This window comes from Aquarana catesbeiana, linkage group LG01, assembly GCF_042186555.1.
Source record: "Aquarana catesbeiana isolate 2022-GZ linkage group LG01, ASM4218655v1, whole genome shotgun sequence".
Classification (NCBI taxonomy): domain Eukaryota; kingdom Metazoa; phylum Chordata; class Amphibia; order Anura; family Ranidae; genus Aquarana; species Aquarana catesbeiana.
Window position 1 is genome coordinate 773,739,814 of NC_133324.1, and position 20,536 is coordinate 773,760,349.

Sequence of the window (20,536 nt, forward strand, 5' to 3'; positions counted from 1 at the left end):
TATGACAGCTATTTTTTACCTTGCAGGTTCAAAGTTCTATATACAGTATCTCACAAAAATGAGTACACCCCTCACATTTTTGTAAATATTTTATTATATCTTTTCATGTGACAACACTGAAGAAATGGCACTTTGCTACAATGTAAAGTAGTGAGTGTACAGCTTGTATAACAGTGTAAATTTGCTGTCCCCTCAAAATAACTCAACACACAGCCATTAATGTCTAAATCACTGGCAATAAAAGTACACCCCTAAGTGAAAATGTCTAAGTTAAGCCCAATTAGCCATTTTCCCTCCCGGTGTCATGTGACTCGTTAGTGTTACAAGGTCTCAGGTGTGAATGGGGAGCAGGTGTGTTAAATTTGGTGTTATCACTCTCACTCTCTCATACTGGTCACTGGTAGTTCAACATGGCACCTCATGGCAAAGAACTCTCTGAGGATCTGAAAAAAAAGAACTGTTGCTGTACATAATGATGGCCCAGACTATAAGAAGATTGCCAGGACCCTGAAACTGAGCTTCAGCACTATGGCCAAGACCATCCAGCGGTTTAACGGGACAGGTTCCACTCAGAACAGGCCTCGCCCTGGTCAACCAAAGAAATTGAGTGCACGTGCTCAGCATCATAGCCAGAGGTTGTCTTTGGGAAATATACATATGAGTGCTACCAGCATTGCTGCAGAGGTTGAAGGGGTGGGGGGTCAGCCTGTCAGTGCTCAATCCATATGCCGCACACTGCATCAAATTAGTTTGCATGGCTGTCGTCCCAGAAGGAAGCCTCTTCTAAAGATGATGCACAAAAAAACCCACAGTTTGCTAAACACAAGCACACTAAGGACATGGATTACTGGAACCATGTCCTGTGGTCGGATGAGACCAAGATAAACGTATTTGGTTCAGATGGTGTCAAGTGTGTGTGGTGCCAACCATGTGAGTAGTACAAAGACAAGTGTGTCTTGCCTGAAGTCAAACATGGTGGTGGGAGCGTCATGATCTGGAGCTGCATGAGTGATGTCGGCACTGGAGAGCTGCAGTTCATTGAGGGAATCATGAATGCCAACATCTACTGTGACATACTGAAGCAGAGCATGATTCTCTCCCTTCGGAGACTGGGCCGCAGTACGGTATTCCAACATAATAACGACCCTAAACACACCTCCAAGACAACCACTGCCTTGCTAAAGAAGCTGAGGATAAAGGTGATGGACTGGCCAAGCATGTCTCCAGACCTAAACCCTATTGAGCATCTATGGGGCATCCTCAAATGGAAGGTGGAGGAGCGCAAGGTCTAACATCCACCAGCTCAGTGATGTCGTCATGGAGGAATAAAGAGGACTCCAGTGCAACCTGTGAAGCTCTGGTGAACTGCATGCCCAAGAGGGTTAAGGCAGTGCTGGAAAATAATGGTGGCCACACAAAATATTGACACTTTGGGCTCAATTTGGACACTCACTTTTGTTGCCAGCGGTTTAGACATTAATGGCTGTGTGTTGAGTTATTTTGAGGGGACAACAAATTTACACTGTTATACAAGCTGTACACTCATTACTTTACATTGTAGCAAAGTGTAACTTCTTCAGTGTTGTCACATAAAAAGATATAATAAAACATTTATAAAAGGGGTGTACTCACTTTTGTGAGATGCTGTACATCCTGCTGTGCTCACATATAAGCTGTTCTATGGAGTAGCAGAGGAATGTCTGGGCAAGGTACTCGGGTTATCTTTGTGTAATAATAAAATTTGTTTAATGATCTGAGTCATTAACCACTTGCCGACCGCTGCACGCCGATATACGTTGGCACAATGGCATTGGTGGGCAAATGGACGTACCTGTACGTCCCCTTTAAGAGCCGGGGATAGCAGGCGCATACAGCATGACCATGCCCACGGGACTTTATGTTCGCCGGTCTCCCGGCGATCGTGTCATGGAGCCTCAGAATGGGCAAGTGCCTATGTAAACAAGGCATTTCTCCGTTCTGTGTCATGACAGAGATCACCGCTCCCTGTCATCGGGAGCGGTGATCGCTGTCATGTGCCTTAAAGCCCACCCCCCACAGTTAGAATCACTCCCTAGGACACACTTAACCCCTTCATCGCCCCCTAGTGGTTAACCCCTTCACTGCCAGTGTCGTCTACACAGTAATCAGTGCATTTTTATAGCACTGATCGCTGTATAAATGACAATGGTCCCAAAATAGTGTCAAAAGTGTCCGATGTGTCCACCATAATGTCGCAGTCCCAATAAAAATCACAGATCACTGCCATTAGAACTAAAAAAAAAAAATAAAAATAGAAATGCCATAAAACTATCCCCAATTTTGTAGACACTATAACTTTTGCGCAAACCAATCAATATATGATTATTGCGATTTTTTTTTTTTTTTACCAAAAATATGTAGAAGAATACGTATCGGCCTAAACTGAAGAAAAATAATTGTTTTTTTTATATATTTTTGGGGGATATTTATTATAGCAAAAAGTAAAAGAATAATGCATTTTTTTTTCAAAATTGTCGCTCTGTTTTTGTTTATAGCACAAAAAAGAAAAACCGCAGAGGTGATCAAATGCTACCAAAAGAAAGCTCTATTTGTGTGAAAAAAAAGGATGTCAATTTTGTTTGGGTGCAACATCGCATGACCACGCAATTGTCAGTTAAAACGACACAGTGTCGAATTGCAAAAAGTGCTCTGGTCAGGAAGGGGGTAAAATCTTCCAGAGTGGTTAAAGTGTGACAAATATGCAAAAAAATAAAAAATCAGAACGGAGGCAAATACTTTTTCACAGCATTGTAGGTCCCATGTTTCATTTACAAGGGTGATCAGCATCCTTACTAAGGATAGTAAAGGGTGCTTTTTTATGGTGTAAAAAGACTGCAGAGTTTCCCCATCCTTTTGTGTTGGCCCATTAATTTCATGAGAGGTTGCTGTCTCCCCATATACAGTAGCTACTAGCTATACCATGACCTTGATAAATGAGAGCAAAGACTTAATGGGGATAGCAGATTTGACAAATATTTGCATAACAATGGAGAGGCACTTGAAATCACTGGAAACGCACACAACAGGATGACCTAATTGTACAATAATGAGTCTTTTTATTATTTCCTTTATAAAACAGTTTTTTTTTCCTATGTAAAACTCTTCCTAGGCCAATTTGAAAGGCTTTTTTCTATTCTGTAGACAAAAGGACCATATCAGATAAGAATTTCAAACTTACTATGCTACCTCATCTAATATAATGTCTTGAAAGCACCATGTATTACTGGAGTTTTTGAAGTACAAAGTGATATGGCTGAATTGTAAGAAAGTGTTTGATTAGTACTGTCTTGGTGAAACTTGAAGTTGCAATTTTATAAATATGGTTATTAAAATGCCAATTATTCTCTCCACAACAGCCTTAATAGTTAGATGTCTCAATTGTTAGAATTTACTATAGTAAAATAAATGCAATTTCCAATGTCAGCACATTGGAAATTGCATTTATTTGTTACATGTAATTATAGCAGTAAAACAGATAATGGCCACTTAATAAAAAAATGTGAACTGCCTTTTATTCCTTTACATTTACTTTACATTAGATTTCAAGAACAAACATAAAAGTAATGTCATTTTTTATACAACTTGTATGCCTCTTATTTTTCCAATGAGGCCACCCTTTGTTGAAAATATCCCCTCGATTAAAAGTTAAAGCCTGTAAAAACTGGCTTCATAATAGTCGATGGAATATTGACCACTGTGCTGAATTGCAGCTCAAATTTTCATGGCACAAAGGGCAGGAATGGAAAAAAATAAACTGCTGCAAACAAAAAAGAACCATTTGTTACAAATGAAGAATAAAATATGAACAAGAAGTGGTGTTTTATAAAATCCATCAATGCATATTATGTAAAATAAATATCACTTTATATGATCAGAAACTTGAATACAATGGCAGTTTTGAATATGATGAAATACTGAGTGGCAGTTATAGTATTTTTATGTTGCTTCAAATTTTGCATGTAATAAAACAATTTATTGTGTATTTGGAGTGGTAAAGTTGTGTAGATGTGCCTCAGTATTTATGATAGTCACTACATTTGTTACTATTGTAAGAATTATTGCCTTGGCAGCTTTCGTGGAGCCCTGGGAATGGAGGTGTTCCTTGCAAGATAATGCATTGTCTCTGCCCTTCTGACCACTCTGTGGACTGCATCTTTAGTACTGTGTATACTAGGGGTTCTGCCTGTGGATAAATCAACAGTGGGCACCACTTTCAGGATGCTCATTACTAAATACCTGCTGGTCATCAGCAGTGCAGCAGTCAAAAAATAGCAATGTACTAGGCAATCGAAATATAGGCCGTGACTATATTACATGGAAGGTTGGAAGGTTTGTCACAAGGTAGATTCACCTATTTGTCCTGGTGATCAGTGTGATGGAAAATCCAAAATTGTTGTTTGAACAAGAAGTGAGGGGTAATCCTCCAATAGGGACACCCATTCTGGTGACAACTTTGTGGAGATGTCCTCTCACTTACTGTTGTATCCCTGTAACTGGAATTGAAGAGAAATCTCTCCAATTGACTTCAGTGAGAAAAAGAAAATGATTCCAAACGTATAAAAAAAAGATTGGACTATGCATGCACTTTAAGGCCCCGTTCACATCTGACAATTTAGGATCACAGGCAGAATTGCTGCAATTCCTCCCACAATTTCAAATCGCATTGCAATAGTGGTAAACCTACCATGCGTATTTGGGTGCCTTTCATATTTAGTGGCATCTCAGACACGGTGCAGTTTTGCCGCAATTGTCACTCAATAAATCATGTGGCAATTGTGGAAAACAGCATTACGTGAAGCTTGTCACCCAAAAGAAGCTCCTGCTCCTTTTGGGCGACAAGCTTCACAGGAAGTATAGGCCTGGAGCTGAAGCGCAGCATAAGAGTAGGGCCAGCATGATGGGGTTTTCCCTATAAGGCTATAGCAAGGTGGGGGTTGTTAAGAAAGTGATACAGTTGGTAGGAGGGTCAAGTATCAGGAGAGATATAATAAGAGGTACCCATTGGAGGATCATAGGGTGGGGCAGGGTGTGGCTGGGTGGTCCTAATGAGTAGCTAGGTGGGTGTTGGTCTGTCAGTATCACTTTGAATTTGGACAGCAACTGAGGAGATTCTCTGAGTGTTTAGCTGTGTCTGGCAGTTAACTGAATTAAGATGGAGGATCTTGACAATATGCTGGCCAGGATTCATGCAGCGGCGGTTGCCAATGGACCGCAATGGCTACATGATTAATTGTCTGGACTGTTGCCGGAGTCGGGGCAGGTAATTGCTACACCTGCCCCTTCTGCTACACACGCTAGGAGGTCAAGGCCTCCTGAGCATTTGAGCCCTGAAATGACTCCGAGGGGCTGTCGCCGTGCTGGGAGCCCAGTAATGGACCCTTCAGCTTCCGCAGCCAAGAGAACGCCTTCTCAGCAGGCTAACGGAGCTGGGAGGAATCCTCATCACAGGCGTCCCCCGGGGGTAAGAAGTGAGTCAGCCACACGATCCCACCCCCCTTCTACAACTTTACAGGACCATACGGCTGCCTCTGCGGGTGCTATGCCCGCCATTAGAGCAGCCCTGCGGGGGAGAGTGCATTCGCCCAGTGCCGGCCTGATGCCTGGGATGGCCGGGACTGTCAACAGAAGAAGCGGAGGTTACCAAAGGGGAGCCGGTGCTGAGCCTACAGCTCAGCGGGACTTGCACACAGCTTCTGTCATGAGCCCTAGGCAGAGAGCGCAGTGGCGGCCTCCGGTGACGTCATTGGCCGGCGCCTGTCAGTGGAGCGCAGTACGGGCATGATATATGAAGAGGCAGAGCGGTCAGAGGGAGAACTGTCAGCGTCTGAGGAAAGAGAGGAGGGGGCGGATGCCGGCCCAAGGAGAAGAGAGGATGATCAGCTGCAGGGATCCGGAGTGACGGCTGAGCGGTCTGGGCAGCCTGGTAAGTATTATTCATGTGTGTCTTATGTGTCTGCTGTTATGTCGTCTGAGTCAGATGTCAGTACAGGAATGTTGTCACAGGGACAGGTACAGGAGAAGGGGGGTTCTGTGGCTGAGGAAGGACAGCGAACTATGGGGGGATGCTGTGATGGGCATAAGGCAAGACCCTGCTGTTCAGGAGATAGCCTTGCAGGACACGGCTGTGCAGGGGGGGTCCTTGCTAGGGGTGCAGTCGGTGGTGCCGGCAATGGCAGCCGGGATGACTGGTGTGGCTGGACTGCTACATGCGTTCATGGCGGGTTTCAGTGAAGTGCTAGCCAGGTGTGACACGGGGACAAGTGCGACTGGGGTTGTTTCCACGGCGTCTAGTGTGCCTGGGGTTGTTTCCCCGGCGTCAGCATGGACAGCTGCGCAGTCTCCGCTAATTGCATCAGGGGATGTGGCCAGCCAGGGCTCGCCTGGGGGGCTAGCGAGAGGGGTTTCGGTGACTTCCCCCCAGGAGGGGGCAGGGCAGGTGGTGGTGGCTACATCATCCGCAGAGGCATCATCGCAGAACTCAGCCAAGGTGGCTGAGGAGGGTAAGAAGTCCACGGGGGACACAGAGGGTGTGCGTTTAGCAGACGCGGCTAAATGCGAAGTATATGTGTGCTTCGAGGGACCGCTGGGATCTCATTTGAAACAGGAAGTGCGTGATAGGATTTGGAAAGGTGAGTACGTGGAGATATTCTCCCTGCTACCCCTAAAAAAGTTTAACCTGGACAAGGTCAAGCCGGATGAGAGTAAGAAGGAGGAAGAGGAGAAGAGGCGATACCGGCTTATTCCCAGGACTTTTGGGAATTGGCTACAGGCGTTCAATATTCTTGCCAGTGTCATCGTCGAGAAGTCTCCAGATCAGTGCTCCACGCTGTTTTGTTACGCGGATGCTATTGGTGAGGTGCAGAGGGTGTATGGGGGAGTGTCCTGGTTGCGTTACGATGAACAATTCCGTCAACGCAAGGCGCTCAGGCCATCAATTAGGTAGGACCACAAGGATATCAGCTTGTGGATGAAGTTGATGACCCAGGCGTGGGCAACCAACACCCCCTTTTCAGGGGGGGCTGGTGGGGGAGCAGGAACCGCGTCACCATCGGCCGGAAAGCGGAAAGGTTTCTGTTGGCAGTTCAATGAAGGGAACTGTAGATTCGGGGGATCATGCCGGTTCCGACATGAATGCTCAGGCTGCGGGGGATCTCATCCACTTGCGAAATGCTTCAAACAAAACAAAGGTAAGTCTGGTGAAGCTGGCAAGAGGGAGGACGCCGGTGAAGGTGGAAAAACTGGCTCCATTCCTAAGTAGGTATCCTGATCAAACGGCGGCACGGCTTCTTTTACATGGTTTTTCTGTAGGTTTTGGGATCCCTTGCACTTTATCCGGTGTTCCTCCTGTCCCTGCTAATTTGTTGTCAGCACGACAACACCATTCGGTGGTGTCTGAGAAATTGGCTAAGGAAGTGGCTTTGGGTAGGATGGCAGGCCCTTACGTAACGCCCCCCATAGCGGAGTTGGTTGTCTCTCCGTTGGGAGTGGTTCCCAAGAAGGAACCCAATTCTTTCTAGTTGATCCACCATCTTTCATATCCGCATGGTTTGTCGGTTAATGATGCCATTGACCGCAAGTTTTATACGCATCTTTTGACAAGGCGGTTAGTTGGGTTCGGAAGTTCGGCAAGGGGGCTCTTTTGGCGAAGACGGATATAGAATTGGCTTTTCGCCTTCTTCCGGTGCATCCCGACAGCTTCCATTTGTTGGGCTGCATGTGGGAGGGTCATTATTTTGTAGATCTCTGCCTGCCTATGGGTTGTGCCGTATCTTGTTCACTTTTCGAAACATTCAGCTCCTTTTTGGAATGGGTGGTGAGGGATGTGTCCAGTTTGCATTCCATAATTCACTACCTGGACGATTTCTTGGTGATTGGCCCTTCGACGGGCAGGGGGTGTCATATTCTGTTGGTCACGTTGCAATACGTTTTTGAGTTATTCGGTGTACCTTTGGCGCAAGAAAAAACTGAAGGGCCGGTCACCACGCTGAAATTTCTGGGGATTGTAATTGACACGATGCGCATGGAATGCCGGCTACCCTTTGATAAGGTGGAGGACATGCAGGCAGCAGTGTCCTTTGCCCTCGGCAGCAACAAGATTTGCTTGCGTTCCTTGCAGTCATTGTTGGGCAAGTTGAATTTTGCGTGCTGCATTATGCCCATGGGCAGGATCTTCTGCAGGTGTTTGGCTTCGGCCACGTCGGGGGTCAAGGCACCGCACCATTTTGTGCGTTTGTCTAAGGCACACAAAGACGATTTGCGGGTATAGCAGTTGTTCCTGGCACAGTTTAATGGTAGGTAATTGTGGATGGATGAAATGGTTTCTGCGTGCGACTTGGAGCTTTATACGGATGTGGCTGGGGCAGTCGGTTACGGAGCAATCTTGGGGAGTCAGTGGAGTGCTGGTGAATGGCTGGACTCATGGCGCAAGGCGGACTTACTGGGTAATCTGGTGCTGTTGGAGCTATTTCCCATTGTGATGGCGGTGGAAATTTGGCAGCAGGAATTTAGGAACAAATGGGTTCTTTTTCACTGTGACAATCTGGGGGTTGTACAGGCGATTAACAAAATTTCCGCTTCTTCCCCACCTGTGGTGCGTTTTCTGAGGCATTTAGTGCTGTTATGTTTGTGTCTGAATTGTTACGTTCGGGCTGTTCATGTGTCGGGTGTGACCAATAATGTGGCTGATGCTTTGTCTCGCTTACAGTGGGACAGATTCAAAATGTTGGCGCCAGGAGCGGAGCGACATGGCAGGCCTTGCCCAGACCACTTATGGGACATTGCATTCGAACGGTAACAAGGCTCATCAAGGATTCTGAGTGCACAGCTACGTGGACCGCATATGAGAAGGTTTGGGGGGGTGGCTTGCACTCGAACGGGAGGTAGGTGGATGTGCTAGCGAAGGTGACTATTTGTGCTTGATGCTAGAATTCATTGGCAGGAATGTGGAAGGTGGAGTTTCCGCATCCAAATTGAGTCAGAAAATGTCGGGCTTGGCTGTTCGGTTTCAATTGTCTGGGATTGGGGTTGTTACCAAGCATGCTTTGGTAAAACGGGTTTTGCGGGGCTACAGGCGGGGTAAGAACACAAGGGATTCCCGTCTCCCGGTTTTATTCAGCATGCTAGGGGCTATCATAGGTGTCATGGGTGAGGTTTGTTCCTCGTCTTACGAGGCTGCGCTTTTTAGAACTGCATTTATTTTGGTGTTTTTTGGGGCGTTCAGAATTGAAGAATTGGTGTGCAGGTCAAAACAGGGTGGTGGTGGTTTGGACTGGGCTGATGTGGTGCTTAGTGGTGAAGTGGTGTCCCTTTTCATTCGCAGGTCCAAAACTGACCAAGGTGGTAAAGGTGCATGGGTTACTTTGGGGGAGGTAAGGGGCTCACCCTTATGCCCTGTTCAGGCAGTTTGGGAATGGTTGGAGGTCAGGGGCACGGACCGCGGTCCTTTGCTCCAACATAGTAATGGGTTTGCATTGTCTAGGTTTCAGTTTGGGGCTGTTTTCAAGAAATGTCTCCTGGCTGCGGGTTTTTCGACACAGAATTACTCCTCCCATTCTTTCAGACTTGGAGCAGCCACCGAAGCGGCCCAATGGGGCCTGGAAGACAAGCTGGTGCGTCAACTTGGTAGATGGGAGTCACAACGTTTTCGACTGTATGTGCGGCCTCATCTATTGTGAGATTGGATAGGTCGTAGGTAAGCACGGTTAAGTGGGGGAAGGAGATCATGTTTTACGTGTGTTTCTGTTTCTTGTGTTTTTCTTACATGTTGTGGGTGTTCAATTGTTGGTTTCTTGTCGTGTGTGTTGGTGCTGGGGATTTGTGTTGTTTATGTTTTGTGTTACTTTACAGGTTCGGAATGTTTGGTGTGGATCCTGGGCCATTCTTATGTTTTCTGGGGGGCTAAGAGGGCCGAGGTTAGACAGGATGGTCGTCAGTTGGGATTCTCCAGAGAACGGGTCAGGATCAGGGGGATCGGGGTCAGGGGCATGTTGTGGTCGAGGGATCTTCCAGAAGTACACCACTACGCCAGGCTTGACAGGCCCCATGACGTGCTTCTACTTCATGTGGGAGGAAATTATTTGGGGCTCCGGGCGTCCAGGGAATTATGCAGAGACATTAAATATGATCTCTTAAGATTGCGTACCCTGTTCCCGGACACAATTGTAGTGTGGTCGGACATGGTGGCCAGGGCCTCCTGGCGTTTGGCTGTATCTGTGGAGTGGATTAATAGAGCTAGGATCAAGATCAATAAGGCTGTAGCAAAATTTTTTGTCCGCAACGGCGGTTTGGCAATTCGTCACAGGGAATTGGAGCAAGACCCGTGGTTGTACTTGAGAGGGGACGGGGTTCATTTGAACGCGGTAGGGATTGATCTTTGGTTCCTGGGCTTGCAAGATGGCATTCAAAGAGCTCTGTGGGTGTGGCGGGCCGCCCAGGTGTAAGGTTTCATGCCGGGCATCTTGGCAGAGGTCATAGGGTTTTTGAAGGCGGGGATAGTGAATTTCTTTGGAAAAAGATGGGTTGGGCCCATCTATGGTAGGGGTGTACCTGCCCTAATAAGGGCGGGAGTAATAGTTGGCTGTATTGGCTGGTGAATTTGCCTAAATTTGTCCCAGAGCTGGCGTAAAGCACGGCTGGGGGCCGTAATAGGCGAGGTAGTGCCAGATACAGAAATTTGAGCAGTCAAGGGTGCCTTTAATAATCCTATGCAGTTTTTTCAAGTCAGTTATTTCTTTTATTTAAGTTTTGTTATGGTTTGTTTTTTGTGTAATAAAGAGGCTGCTATGGCCATTTTAACCCAAAAACAAGTTGTCTGGCTTAATTATTGTAATTTGGTAAGGTGGTAATTGGGTATTGGGTGATGGCATACAGCCGATAATATGGGCAATACCCCAATCAAGTATAGGCTTGGAGCTGAAGCGCAGCATAAGAGTAGGGCCAGCATGATGGGGTTTTCCCTATAAGGCTATAGCAAGGTGGGGGTTGTTAAGAAAGTGATACAGTTGGTAGGAGGGTCAAGTATCAGGAGAGATATGATAAGAGGTACCCATTGGAGGATCATAGGGTGGGGCAGGGTGTGGCTGGGTGGTCCTAATGAGTTGCTAGGTGGGTGTTGGTCTGTCAGTATCACTTTGAATTTGGACAGCAACTGAGGAGATTCTCCCACCCTCCCTCCCTAATTTTTTCGTATGCTATTGGGGGAATGTGGTAAAAATAAAATACTGCGCTAACAATCATAAAAATATATGAGCTGCGACTAGAGTGTTATACAGCACAATCAAATAGAAAAGTAAAAAAGTCGCGCCAATAATGTGATATAGGCAACAGTTAAATGCCTTAAAATCTCATAACGAAATAAAAAAAAAAAAATAGATTGAATAGGTAATAATCTATATTGTGAAGCAAATTATAAAAAACGTGGATAATGTCCATATAATCTGTGCACAATAAACGGTGATTGATGAGAGTCCATATATTGTGTATAGCAAAAAACGGAAACCAAACACAAAGACCAAAAAAAGGAAATATCCTCAAGTGACAGGTGAAAAAAGATAATCTTGCTGCAGTGAATGGGGTGCGTAGATAAACCTCCACCTTCAAAACTGCTGCCTCTTACCAGAGAGCGTTGGTCCCTTAATTATAGGAGACCCCTCTGGGCGGACGCCTGTAACCCCAGCCAGGGATCTCAAAGACAGGCACTAGGTGTCATCCGGTCCACAGGAACCCTCTCCACAGACCGCAGCAGGATGGATTAGATGTGTCACTTAGAAAAGTTCCACTTGGTTTAAGTTCCAGAAGACTCCTAATGAGCAGCTATTGCTCATTTTTATAATTTATAATTTGCTTCACAACATAGATTATTACCTATTCAATCTATTTTTTTTTTATTTCGTTATGAGATTTTAAGGTATTTAACTGTTGCCTATATCACATTATTAGCACGACTTTTTTACTTTTCTATTGGGGGAATGTGATGTTTATTTGTGTGGGTAATTTTTGCGGGGATTGTATAGTGTCATAGCAGATGGCAGAGGTCGTAGGGTTTTTGAAGGTGGGGATAGTGAATTTCTTTGGAAAAAGATGGGTTGGGCCCATCTATGGTAGGGGTGTACCTGCCCTAATAAAGGCGGGAGTAATAATTGGCTGTATTGGCTTGTGAATTTGCCTAAATTTGTCCCAGAGCTGGCGTAAAGCATGGCTGGGGGGCGTAATAGGCGAGGTAGTGCCAGATACAGAAATTTGAGCAGTCAAGGGTGCCTTCAATAATCCTATGCAGGTTTTTCCTTGTCAAAAGAAGTTTATTGAGTATACAATATTATAAAGATACATAAAGTAAGTTTACAAGGATCTATAAAGTAAGCTCATTGTTTTACAGTAGGGTTTATATAGGTAAATATCATGAAATTTCAAATATTAAACATTGGGTTCACGTAAACCTAAATTAAAGATATATATCATTTCCTTAGTTACTTTTGTAGGTATTTAAATGATTTATACCTACTATACATATTGTTTACAGGTAGAGTGTATATAGGTCAAATAAATTCTGATAATGAGCTTTAATCGTAAGGTGGAGAAAAGGAAAGAGAAAGAAGAAAAAGGGTAGAAAGGTAGAGGTATGGTTCACAAGGTTGTCCCGCTCGTCAGTTTATTATTCTTTTTAGTTCTCTTTGAAGCCTTAGAATGAGTGTCTTTGTAAGTCATTTAATCTGTTACCATAGCAACAGGACAGAGTCATTGAAGTTTGACAGGAACTGTTGTTTTATCCAAGGATGCCAAAGTTTTTCAAATTTTGGAATTTGATTTTGATCGATGGCTACCATCTTAGCATGGGACATTGTATTATTCATTCTGTGAATTGTTTCTGCTAGTACCAATGTAGGAGATTTCCATGCCTTGGCCACTGTTTGTTTTGCAGCCGTTATTAGTTGGATCATAAGTTTGAATTGAGAGAGTGTTAACCATTCCGGTTTTAGATTAAGTAAAGTTATATATGGATCTGGTTGTATTATTTTTTTAAATATTTTAGATGCAATCACGAAGACTTCCTTCCAGAAGGTTTGGATTACTGGGCACGTCCACCATATGTGTAAATGTGTGCCTATTTCTGGGCATCCTCGAAAACAAAGAGCTGAGGTATTAGGTGAATATTTTGCCACTCTAGCGGGTACAAGGTACCAGCGAGTTAGGACTTTATAATTTGTCTCCAGTGCTAAGATGTTGGGTGAAGATGACTTAGATGTGAGCCATATGTTAGACCAGTCCATGTCTTCTAAAGTTCGTCCCAGGTCCTCCTCCCACCTCTGAACGTAAGAGGGTCTATTAAGATTTGCTACTCCATATAATTGATTATAAAGTGATGAAATTGTACCTTTAGCAAATGGATCTTTTGTACAGATTGATTCAAAAATGGATAATTGGGATAATGGTGTATCCCCCTTTAGGAATGGTGTATAGAAATTTTTGATTTGGAGATATCTAAATATCTCAGAGTTTGGTAGATCATATTTTTCTCTAAGCGATGGGAATGAAAGGAATGATTTAGATGCTATGAAGTCATTTAGTGTCTGAATGCCTGATGTTGTCCAAGCTTTAAAAGAATTTGGGTAGATCCATGCCGGATAAAAGGCCGGATTTCTGATAAAAGAAAGGAGAGGATTGTGTGGAGATTGTAACTGATATTTGGTTTTTAGTTTATCCCAGAGAGATAAGAAGTGTTTAGTTATGGGATTATGAATTTTAAAGCGGTCTTTAGGATCAAGCCATAATAAGTTTGATATTAATAGAGGGTCATTTTCTGAAGCCTCTATAAATACCCATAATGGGATTTCCTGTTTTGCATGGTATTTGGACAGACTGGCCAAATGTGCTGCTCTGTAGTAGTTAGTAAAATTAGGGTATCCCAGGCCTCCTTTATTTTTGGGAAGATGTAGTGTGTGTATAGGTATACGTGGCTTAGAAGAGCCCCATATAAACGAAGTTGTTTTTTTTTGTACTATTCTCAAAAAATAGGAAGGAATTGGAATAGGGAGGACTCTGAATAGATAAAGCAATTTGGGTAGAATAGCCATTTTGATTGCATTAATCTTCCCTATCCAGGATAAAGGAAGTTGCGACCATTGTTTTATTAGATTTGTGATCTGTCTTAATACAGGAGGATAATTGGTTGAGAATAAGTCAGAATGAGATGCTGTTAAATGAATTCCAAGATATGGGATTGATTTTTCTGCCCATGTGAATGGGAGTGCAGCCCTAGCCGGGATCAATTCCATGTTTGTGAGTGAAATATTAAGCACTAGGCATTTCTTAGGATTAATCATAAGGCCGGATAGGGCTGCAAATCCATCAAGAGCTGGTATTAAGTTAGGACCAGAGACCTGTGGTGATGATAGAAAAAGTAATATATCGTCTGCAAATATACATAATTTGTGTGTGATACCTCCTACTTCAATGCCAGTTATAGTTTGGTTTGTTCTGATGTATTGGGCCATGGGTTCGAGTATAAGGGCAAATAATAAGGGAGATAATGGGCAACCCTGTCGGGTACCTCTTTCGATATTAAAGGCATCAGATTTGTATCCAGCATATTTTATATAGGCTTTGGGTTTATTATATAATGCTTTGATCCATGTTAAAAAGTGGGGTCCAAAACCCCATTTTTGTAATGAATATTGCATATATTGCCAGGATACTGTGTCAAATGCCCTCTTAATATCGAGAGATAGAAAACATAAAGGGATTTTCCATTTTTTAGCAATATGTGCCAATAACACTGCCCTGCGTATATTATCGCCTGCCTGTCTATTTGGCATGAAGCCTACTTGATCTCTATGTATTAATTTTCCTATAATGCTATTGAGGCGTTTTGCTATTATTTTTGCTAATAATTTAATATCAAGGTTTAACAGAGAGATAGGCCGATAATTCACACAGGAAGTATCATCAGAAAGGGGTTTTGGGATCATACAAACAATTGCCATTAGTGTTTCTTGCCGAAAAGAATGTCCATCTAGAAGTTTGTTAAAAGTTTCAGTGAGAATGGGAGAGAGTATTTCTGAGAATGTTTTATAGTATAAAGCCGAGTAGCCGTCTGGGCCTGGTCTTTTGTTAAGTTTTAGGTCTTTTATGGCGTTAGCAACTTCATCTATAGTTATAGGCTCATCCAAACTGCTTTTTTGATTCTGAGATAACTCAGGTAAGGTTATTTTTGAGAAGAAGGATTCAGCCTCTTTAGGATTAAATTCATTGTTTGTCTTGTATAAAGTTGCGAGATGTGAGTGAAATTTATGGACTATTTTAACTGGATTACAAGTGTAAACATTTTTTGATAATTTCAAACGTATTGGTTTGAAAGATTTGTTAGTTGAATTTAATGCCCGAGCCAAATATGTACCTGGTTTGTTTGTATTCATGTAGAAATTGTGTTTGGAGCGTTTGAGGGATTTATCAACTGACTCAGTGAGAAATAGATCGTATTCCAATCTAGATTTTTTCAGATGAGATTTTGTACTCTGAGATGGATTATCTTGGAATGATATGTAGGCTGCATTAAAATTGAGTTCTATTTTTTTTGCTAGATTTTTGCGTTCCCGTTTAAATAGTGCCATTTGTCTTTGTATTGTACCACGCAAGACAGGCTTATGAGCTTCCCCCAGTGTTATTGGGGAGATGACTGTTGTATTATTTATTGATATGTATTCCTTTAAAGCTTGTTCAATGGCCATCTGATGTAGTGGGTGTTTGAGCATTATGTCGGGTAAGTACCACGTTGGGTCATGCGCTTTTGGTATGGCTGAGGCTATAGTAGTGTATACTGCATTATGGTCAGACCACGGAATCGGAATTATATCTGATGCAATAATTTCTGGTAACATTCCTATTGTTAGAAAAATATGATCTATTCTGGTGAAGGTTTGATGAGGGTCCGAGAAATAAGTGAATTTCTTTTTCATTGGGTTACTTTCTCTCCACGAATCTACCAGATTGTATTTGGAAAGAAGTTGAGAAAAAGGTAATCTAGAGGTTATTTTGGATGGTGTAAAAGGTGATTTATCTAGAAATGGGAGGAGGACCTGGTTCGAATCCCCACACATTATTACTGTTCCTATTTTGTGTGTATTAATCACTTGTAATATATGTGAGAGGAATGGTGTAGGTTGTTTGTTAGGAGCGTAGTAGGAAATCACCGTGATTGCTGTATCCATTATATAACCCATGAGTATCAGGTATCTACCTTCTGGGTCTTTAATTTCTGATGATAAGGTGAATGGTGTGGATCGGTGAAATGCAATTAGAGTTCCCCTTTGCTTGGTACAGGCAGAAGCCGTGTAAATTTGTTGATAAAAAGGAGAAATATATTTTGGAGTAGAATCTTTGGTGAAGTGTGTTTCTTGGAGGCATACTATGTGAGCCTTCTTGTTATGGAAAGTACGGAAGGCTTTGGTCCTTTTTTGAGGGACATTTATTCCCTGAACATTCAGGGAAAGTATATTTAGTGGTGCCATGGCAACAGATCAAATAGTTTTGACTTACTTTTTGTTATGCAGAGCTGACTGCGCAGATCAACCTGTGTGGACTGAAGAGATGAAAAGATAGAAAAGAAACCAGTGAATTCTGGAGTAAAGAGTAAACAAAAAACATATGAGATTAGATGATACATTGTATAACTTAATTTTTGCAAGTAATCACAATTTACCCGTGAAAGAGAATAAATATCTCTCTCAGGGGAATAAGTGCCTTCGTCAAACTCCCACATAATATGGTTGGGAGAATGAGGAGGGCTAATGGGGGTATACGGATCTTCCGCTTATAGGAGAGAAGTGCTATGTCAAAAGACATCAAAATGATGTTTCATTAATTGGAGTGCAGAATATAGTTTTTGTTGAAATTATTCATTCCAGGGTGGTTGTATATGGTTAGTCTTGCCCTAGGCTAAATAATTCAGTTAGAAAGGTACTGTTAATGACTTTGGTATTGATGAAGATAGTTTGAATTATTTTGGGATTTTAACCCTTTTAGAGTAAACAATTACATATTTTATTCATATGTAACTGTTTCTATGCAGCTTTTTCAAGTCAGTTATTTCTTTTATTAAAGTTTTGTTATGGTGTGTTTTTTGTGTAATAAAGAGGCTGCTATGGCCATTTTAACCCAAAAACAAGTTGTCTGGCTTAATTATTGTAATTTGGTAAGGTGGTAATTGGGTATTGGGAGATGGCATACAGCCGATAATATGGGCAATACCCCAATCATGGAGTTTGCCACGTTTGAGGTGCCATTTAAAATGAATGGCACCCAAACAGGTGTGATGCATTTTGTCACTATTGCAGTGTGATTTGGAACCCTGGGCAGAATTGCAGCGATCACAAATTGCCATATGTGAACGGGGCCTAAAGCAAGCCTTTACTGAAAAAAGGAAGACATCTTTTGCTGCCCTAAAATGCTAGTTGCTTGGCTGTTATACTTATCTAATACTCACAGCCCTGAACTGGGACAATAATGTAGATCTGGTGTTCTGGCTTCATTTTGACTTCAGCTAGTATTATTAGAAACCAGTCAGCAATGTCAGCAATGGTAGCCTCAGCACAGAATTCCTTTAATAATGATAATCCAATGGGTCTGACTGGTTGCTATAGGCCAGTGATGGCAAACCTTGGCACCCCAGATGTTTTGGAACTACATTTCCCATGATGCTCCAGCACTCTGCAGTGTAGTGGAGCATCATGGGAAATGTAGTTCCAAAACATCTGGGGTGCCAAAGTTCGCCATCACTGCTATAGGCACATGCACATTACTGTTTTTTTTTTATTATTGTGTTACATAATCTCTGTTGCACAATGACCAAGCAGCGTATGACGTAAATTGGTCAAAACCGGTATCCTCTGTTTCAGAACCTCGATTTTGCAGGGGGGGGGAGGGGGAGAGAACATAAAGAACACTATATGGATATCCAATCTGTTATGCATATATGCAATTATGAACGCACTTAGAAGAATGTGATGAACCCCAATAATTCCCATAGGGACAGACATGTCTCATCTTGGAAAGATATCTACCCATTTATGGTCATTTTTGCTAAATGCTTATTTAATACATGATTCTGTTTACCTAAGCCAGTAACACATGTTACAATTTTATTGTAGAATCTCTTTTTTTTTTTTATAGAGAATTGTATTAAAATAAAACAGGTACATGAGAAAGCGGGCCAATAATATGCAGAATATACATAGTGCACAAATAGAATGAATTTCCCAAAGTTTCTTACAAAGTAATTTAACGATCACATACACAGCCTATGAACAGGGATGGATACTCAGGGTAATTGGACATACAGCTAATGGAAATCATAAAAAATGCAGGAGCAAGTCCCCCTTGATCAGGAGGGGTTAATATGATGAGGAGCATCATGTAATGAGCTGAAGTCCTGATGTGATGGGGACCTAGGTGTCTGAAAGACAAAGGTTTTTTGGCAGGGATGAGTTACAGTGGTAAATACCCTGATGTAATTTGCATAAAAAGGGGAGTGGAGAGTGATTTGACTGCCAAACTCCATGGGGGGGGGGGTTCTGATTAGTGAAGAGTATGAATGTCAGCAAGAGGGAGTGAGCAAAAAGATGTCTGGACGTGGAGAAAGGAGTAAAAAGTGGGAAAGAAAAGGTGGAGATGAAAAAAGAAAGGGAGGGGAATAGAGAGGGAAAGGGAGAGGATAAATGAGGAGTGAAGGGGAGGAGAGAGGGGGAAGAAAAGGGGGGGGGCAGGGGATCTGAATGGGATGGAGCTGTGGGAGCGGGGGTGAGGGGAAGGAGGGGAGTGACAGGTGGGGTGAGCTACATTATTATAATATACCTACTGTAACTTGAATAATTTGTTTTGGTAGGCCACTACAGTTGTTGGTAAATCTTTCTTTGGATGAATGTGAAGGCTGGACAAACTTTTCCTTTATTTTTGGTAATGGATTATTTCCTAGTGGCCAAAATGCAACATATTTTCCCATAGAGGTAGTTGAGAAAACTATACCACATTTTGGCCACAAAATGGAGCTGGCAAACAGAGGGATTCATCTATTAGAGAAAATACAGGGAACATGTGTCCAGCCTGCACAAATGTGTGTGACATTTCGGCCAAGGAATGTTTTATAAAAAGACCCCTAAGTGTAATGTGAATGACCAGGTTTATTCACATACTATAACCAGCTGCCTGAAACAGTCAAGTGTGTTAAGTAATATTAAATAGTTTTAACAGGTTAGAAAGAAAAATAAAATAAATGATCAGAATGCAGAAAATGTAGGTGCATTTTAATGCTTAACATGCTTACAAGAAATAAGCACTTCAGCACAAACCTAGAAAGATAATTCCAAAGCACAGCATCCTTCACAAGCTGTTTTGAGAGTATTTTAGACAGCAGTTCTTGTCTCTTCAAGTGACAGATTGAGGACAGCTTGCCGCAGCTGAATGACAGAGATATAAGTGGTTGGGCTTCTGCTGCTCTCCCTGGGACACTGCTCCCCTAAAAAAAAACTATAATTGTCTTTAATCACTGTCCAGCTGCATAAGGCTTGGCATTAGATAGCAGTTCAAATCTGCTTTAAAAAGTAAAATGCTTTGGGGGAGGCACAGTAGTTCAGGGAAAAAAAGACAATCATTTCATCCCTGGGAGATTTGCCGCAGTCAAGTTTCAATAATATGATAAATGAGTGGACTAAACATATCTTCCTGTATTCTGTGCTTTCATTTTTCAGATCAGATTGCTCTGAACCACAAAACAATTGTGTGTCCCATGATAGATGTCATTGACCACAATCACTTTGGATATGAAGCTCAAGCAGGAGATGCTATGAGAGGAGCCTTTGACTGGGAGATGTACTATAAACGGATCCCAATTCCTCCGGAGCTACAAAGAACAGATCCCAGTGAGCCTTTTGAGTAAGTAGAAATAAAAGTATAGAAAGCACGCTGTGTGATGATGGGCAAGGAGATAACAAAGCAGGAATAAAATACACTTTCAAGGATTCTAGTACTGGATAAATGTTATACTTACGGTACATGTAACTTATCTTAAGAATAATTGCCATGGAGGAGTTTTGCACCTCTTCAGGTTAAAGTTTCACAGAGGCACTTTTACTTTTATTGCTAAAGTGGAAAACTCTTGTTCTAAGACATATGGCACACCATTGGTCATGACCCTGGTCACACAGTATCATTTTTTTTGTGACTTTGGAGCTGCTCTGAAAAGTTGACAGTCTTTCTGCTCTTTTATATATACAGCGTAAAATGCGCTATGATAATGTATACAAAAAAATAAGTAAATTAGGAGAATTATTTAGTAAAGCAAATGTCAACACAGAACAAGTCAAAATGCATCTTTTCCCTAACTGAAGCAATCTTAAAGGGTAAGTTCACCTTTGTACATTTTTTTTTCTAAAATCCAGCTCCCCTATGCACCAATATAGCATCCATGTACATTTTTTGCAAAAATATCAAAGCTTTCCATTAAATCTAC

At 42.4% G+C, this 20,536-nt stretch overlaps 1 protein-coding gene across 1 annotated transcript in view; it reads left to right on the forward strand.

The window, feature by feature from the left end:
* Positions 1–20,536, forward strand: part of GALNTL6 (polypeptide N-acetylgalactosaminyltransferase like 6) — a 2,428,129-nt gene that overhangs the window by 1,688,651 nt on the left and 718,942 nt on the right. The window contains exon 6 of the mRNA XM_073606417.1: positions 19,776–19,959. Within this exon, the coding sequence (XP_073462518.1) occupies positions 19,776–19,959 (184 nt within the window). The remainder of the gene's footprint in view (positions 1–19,775; positions 19,960–20,536) is intronic.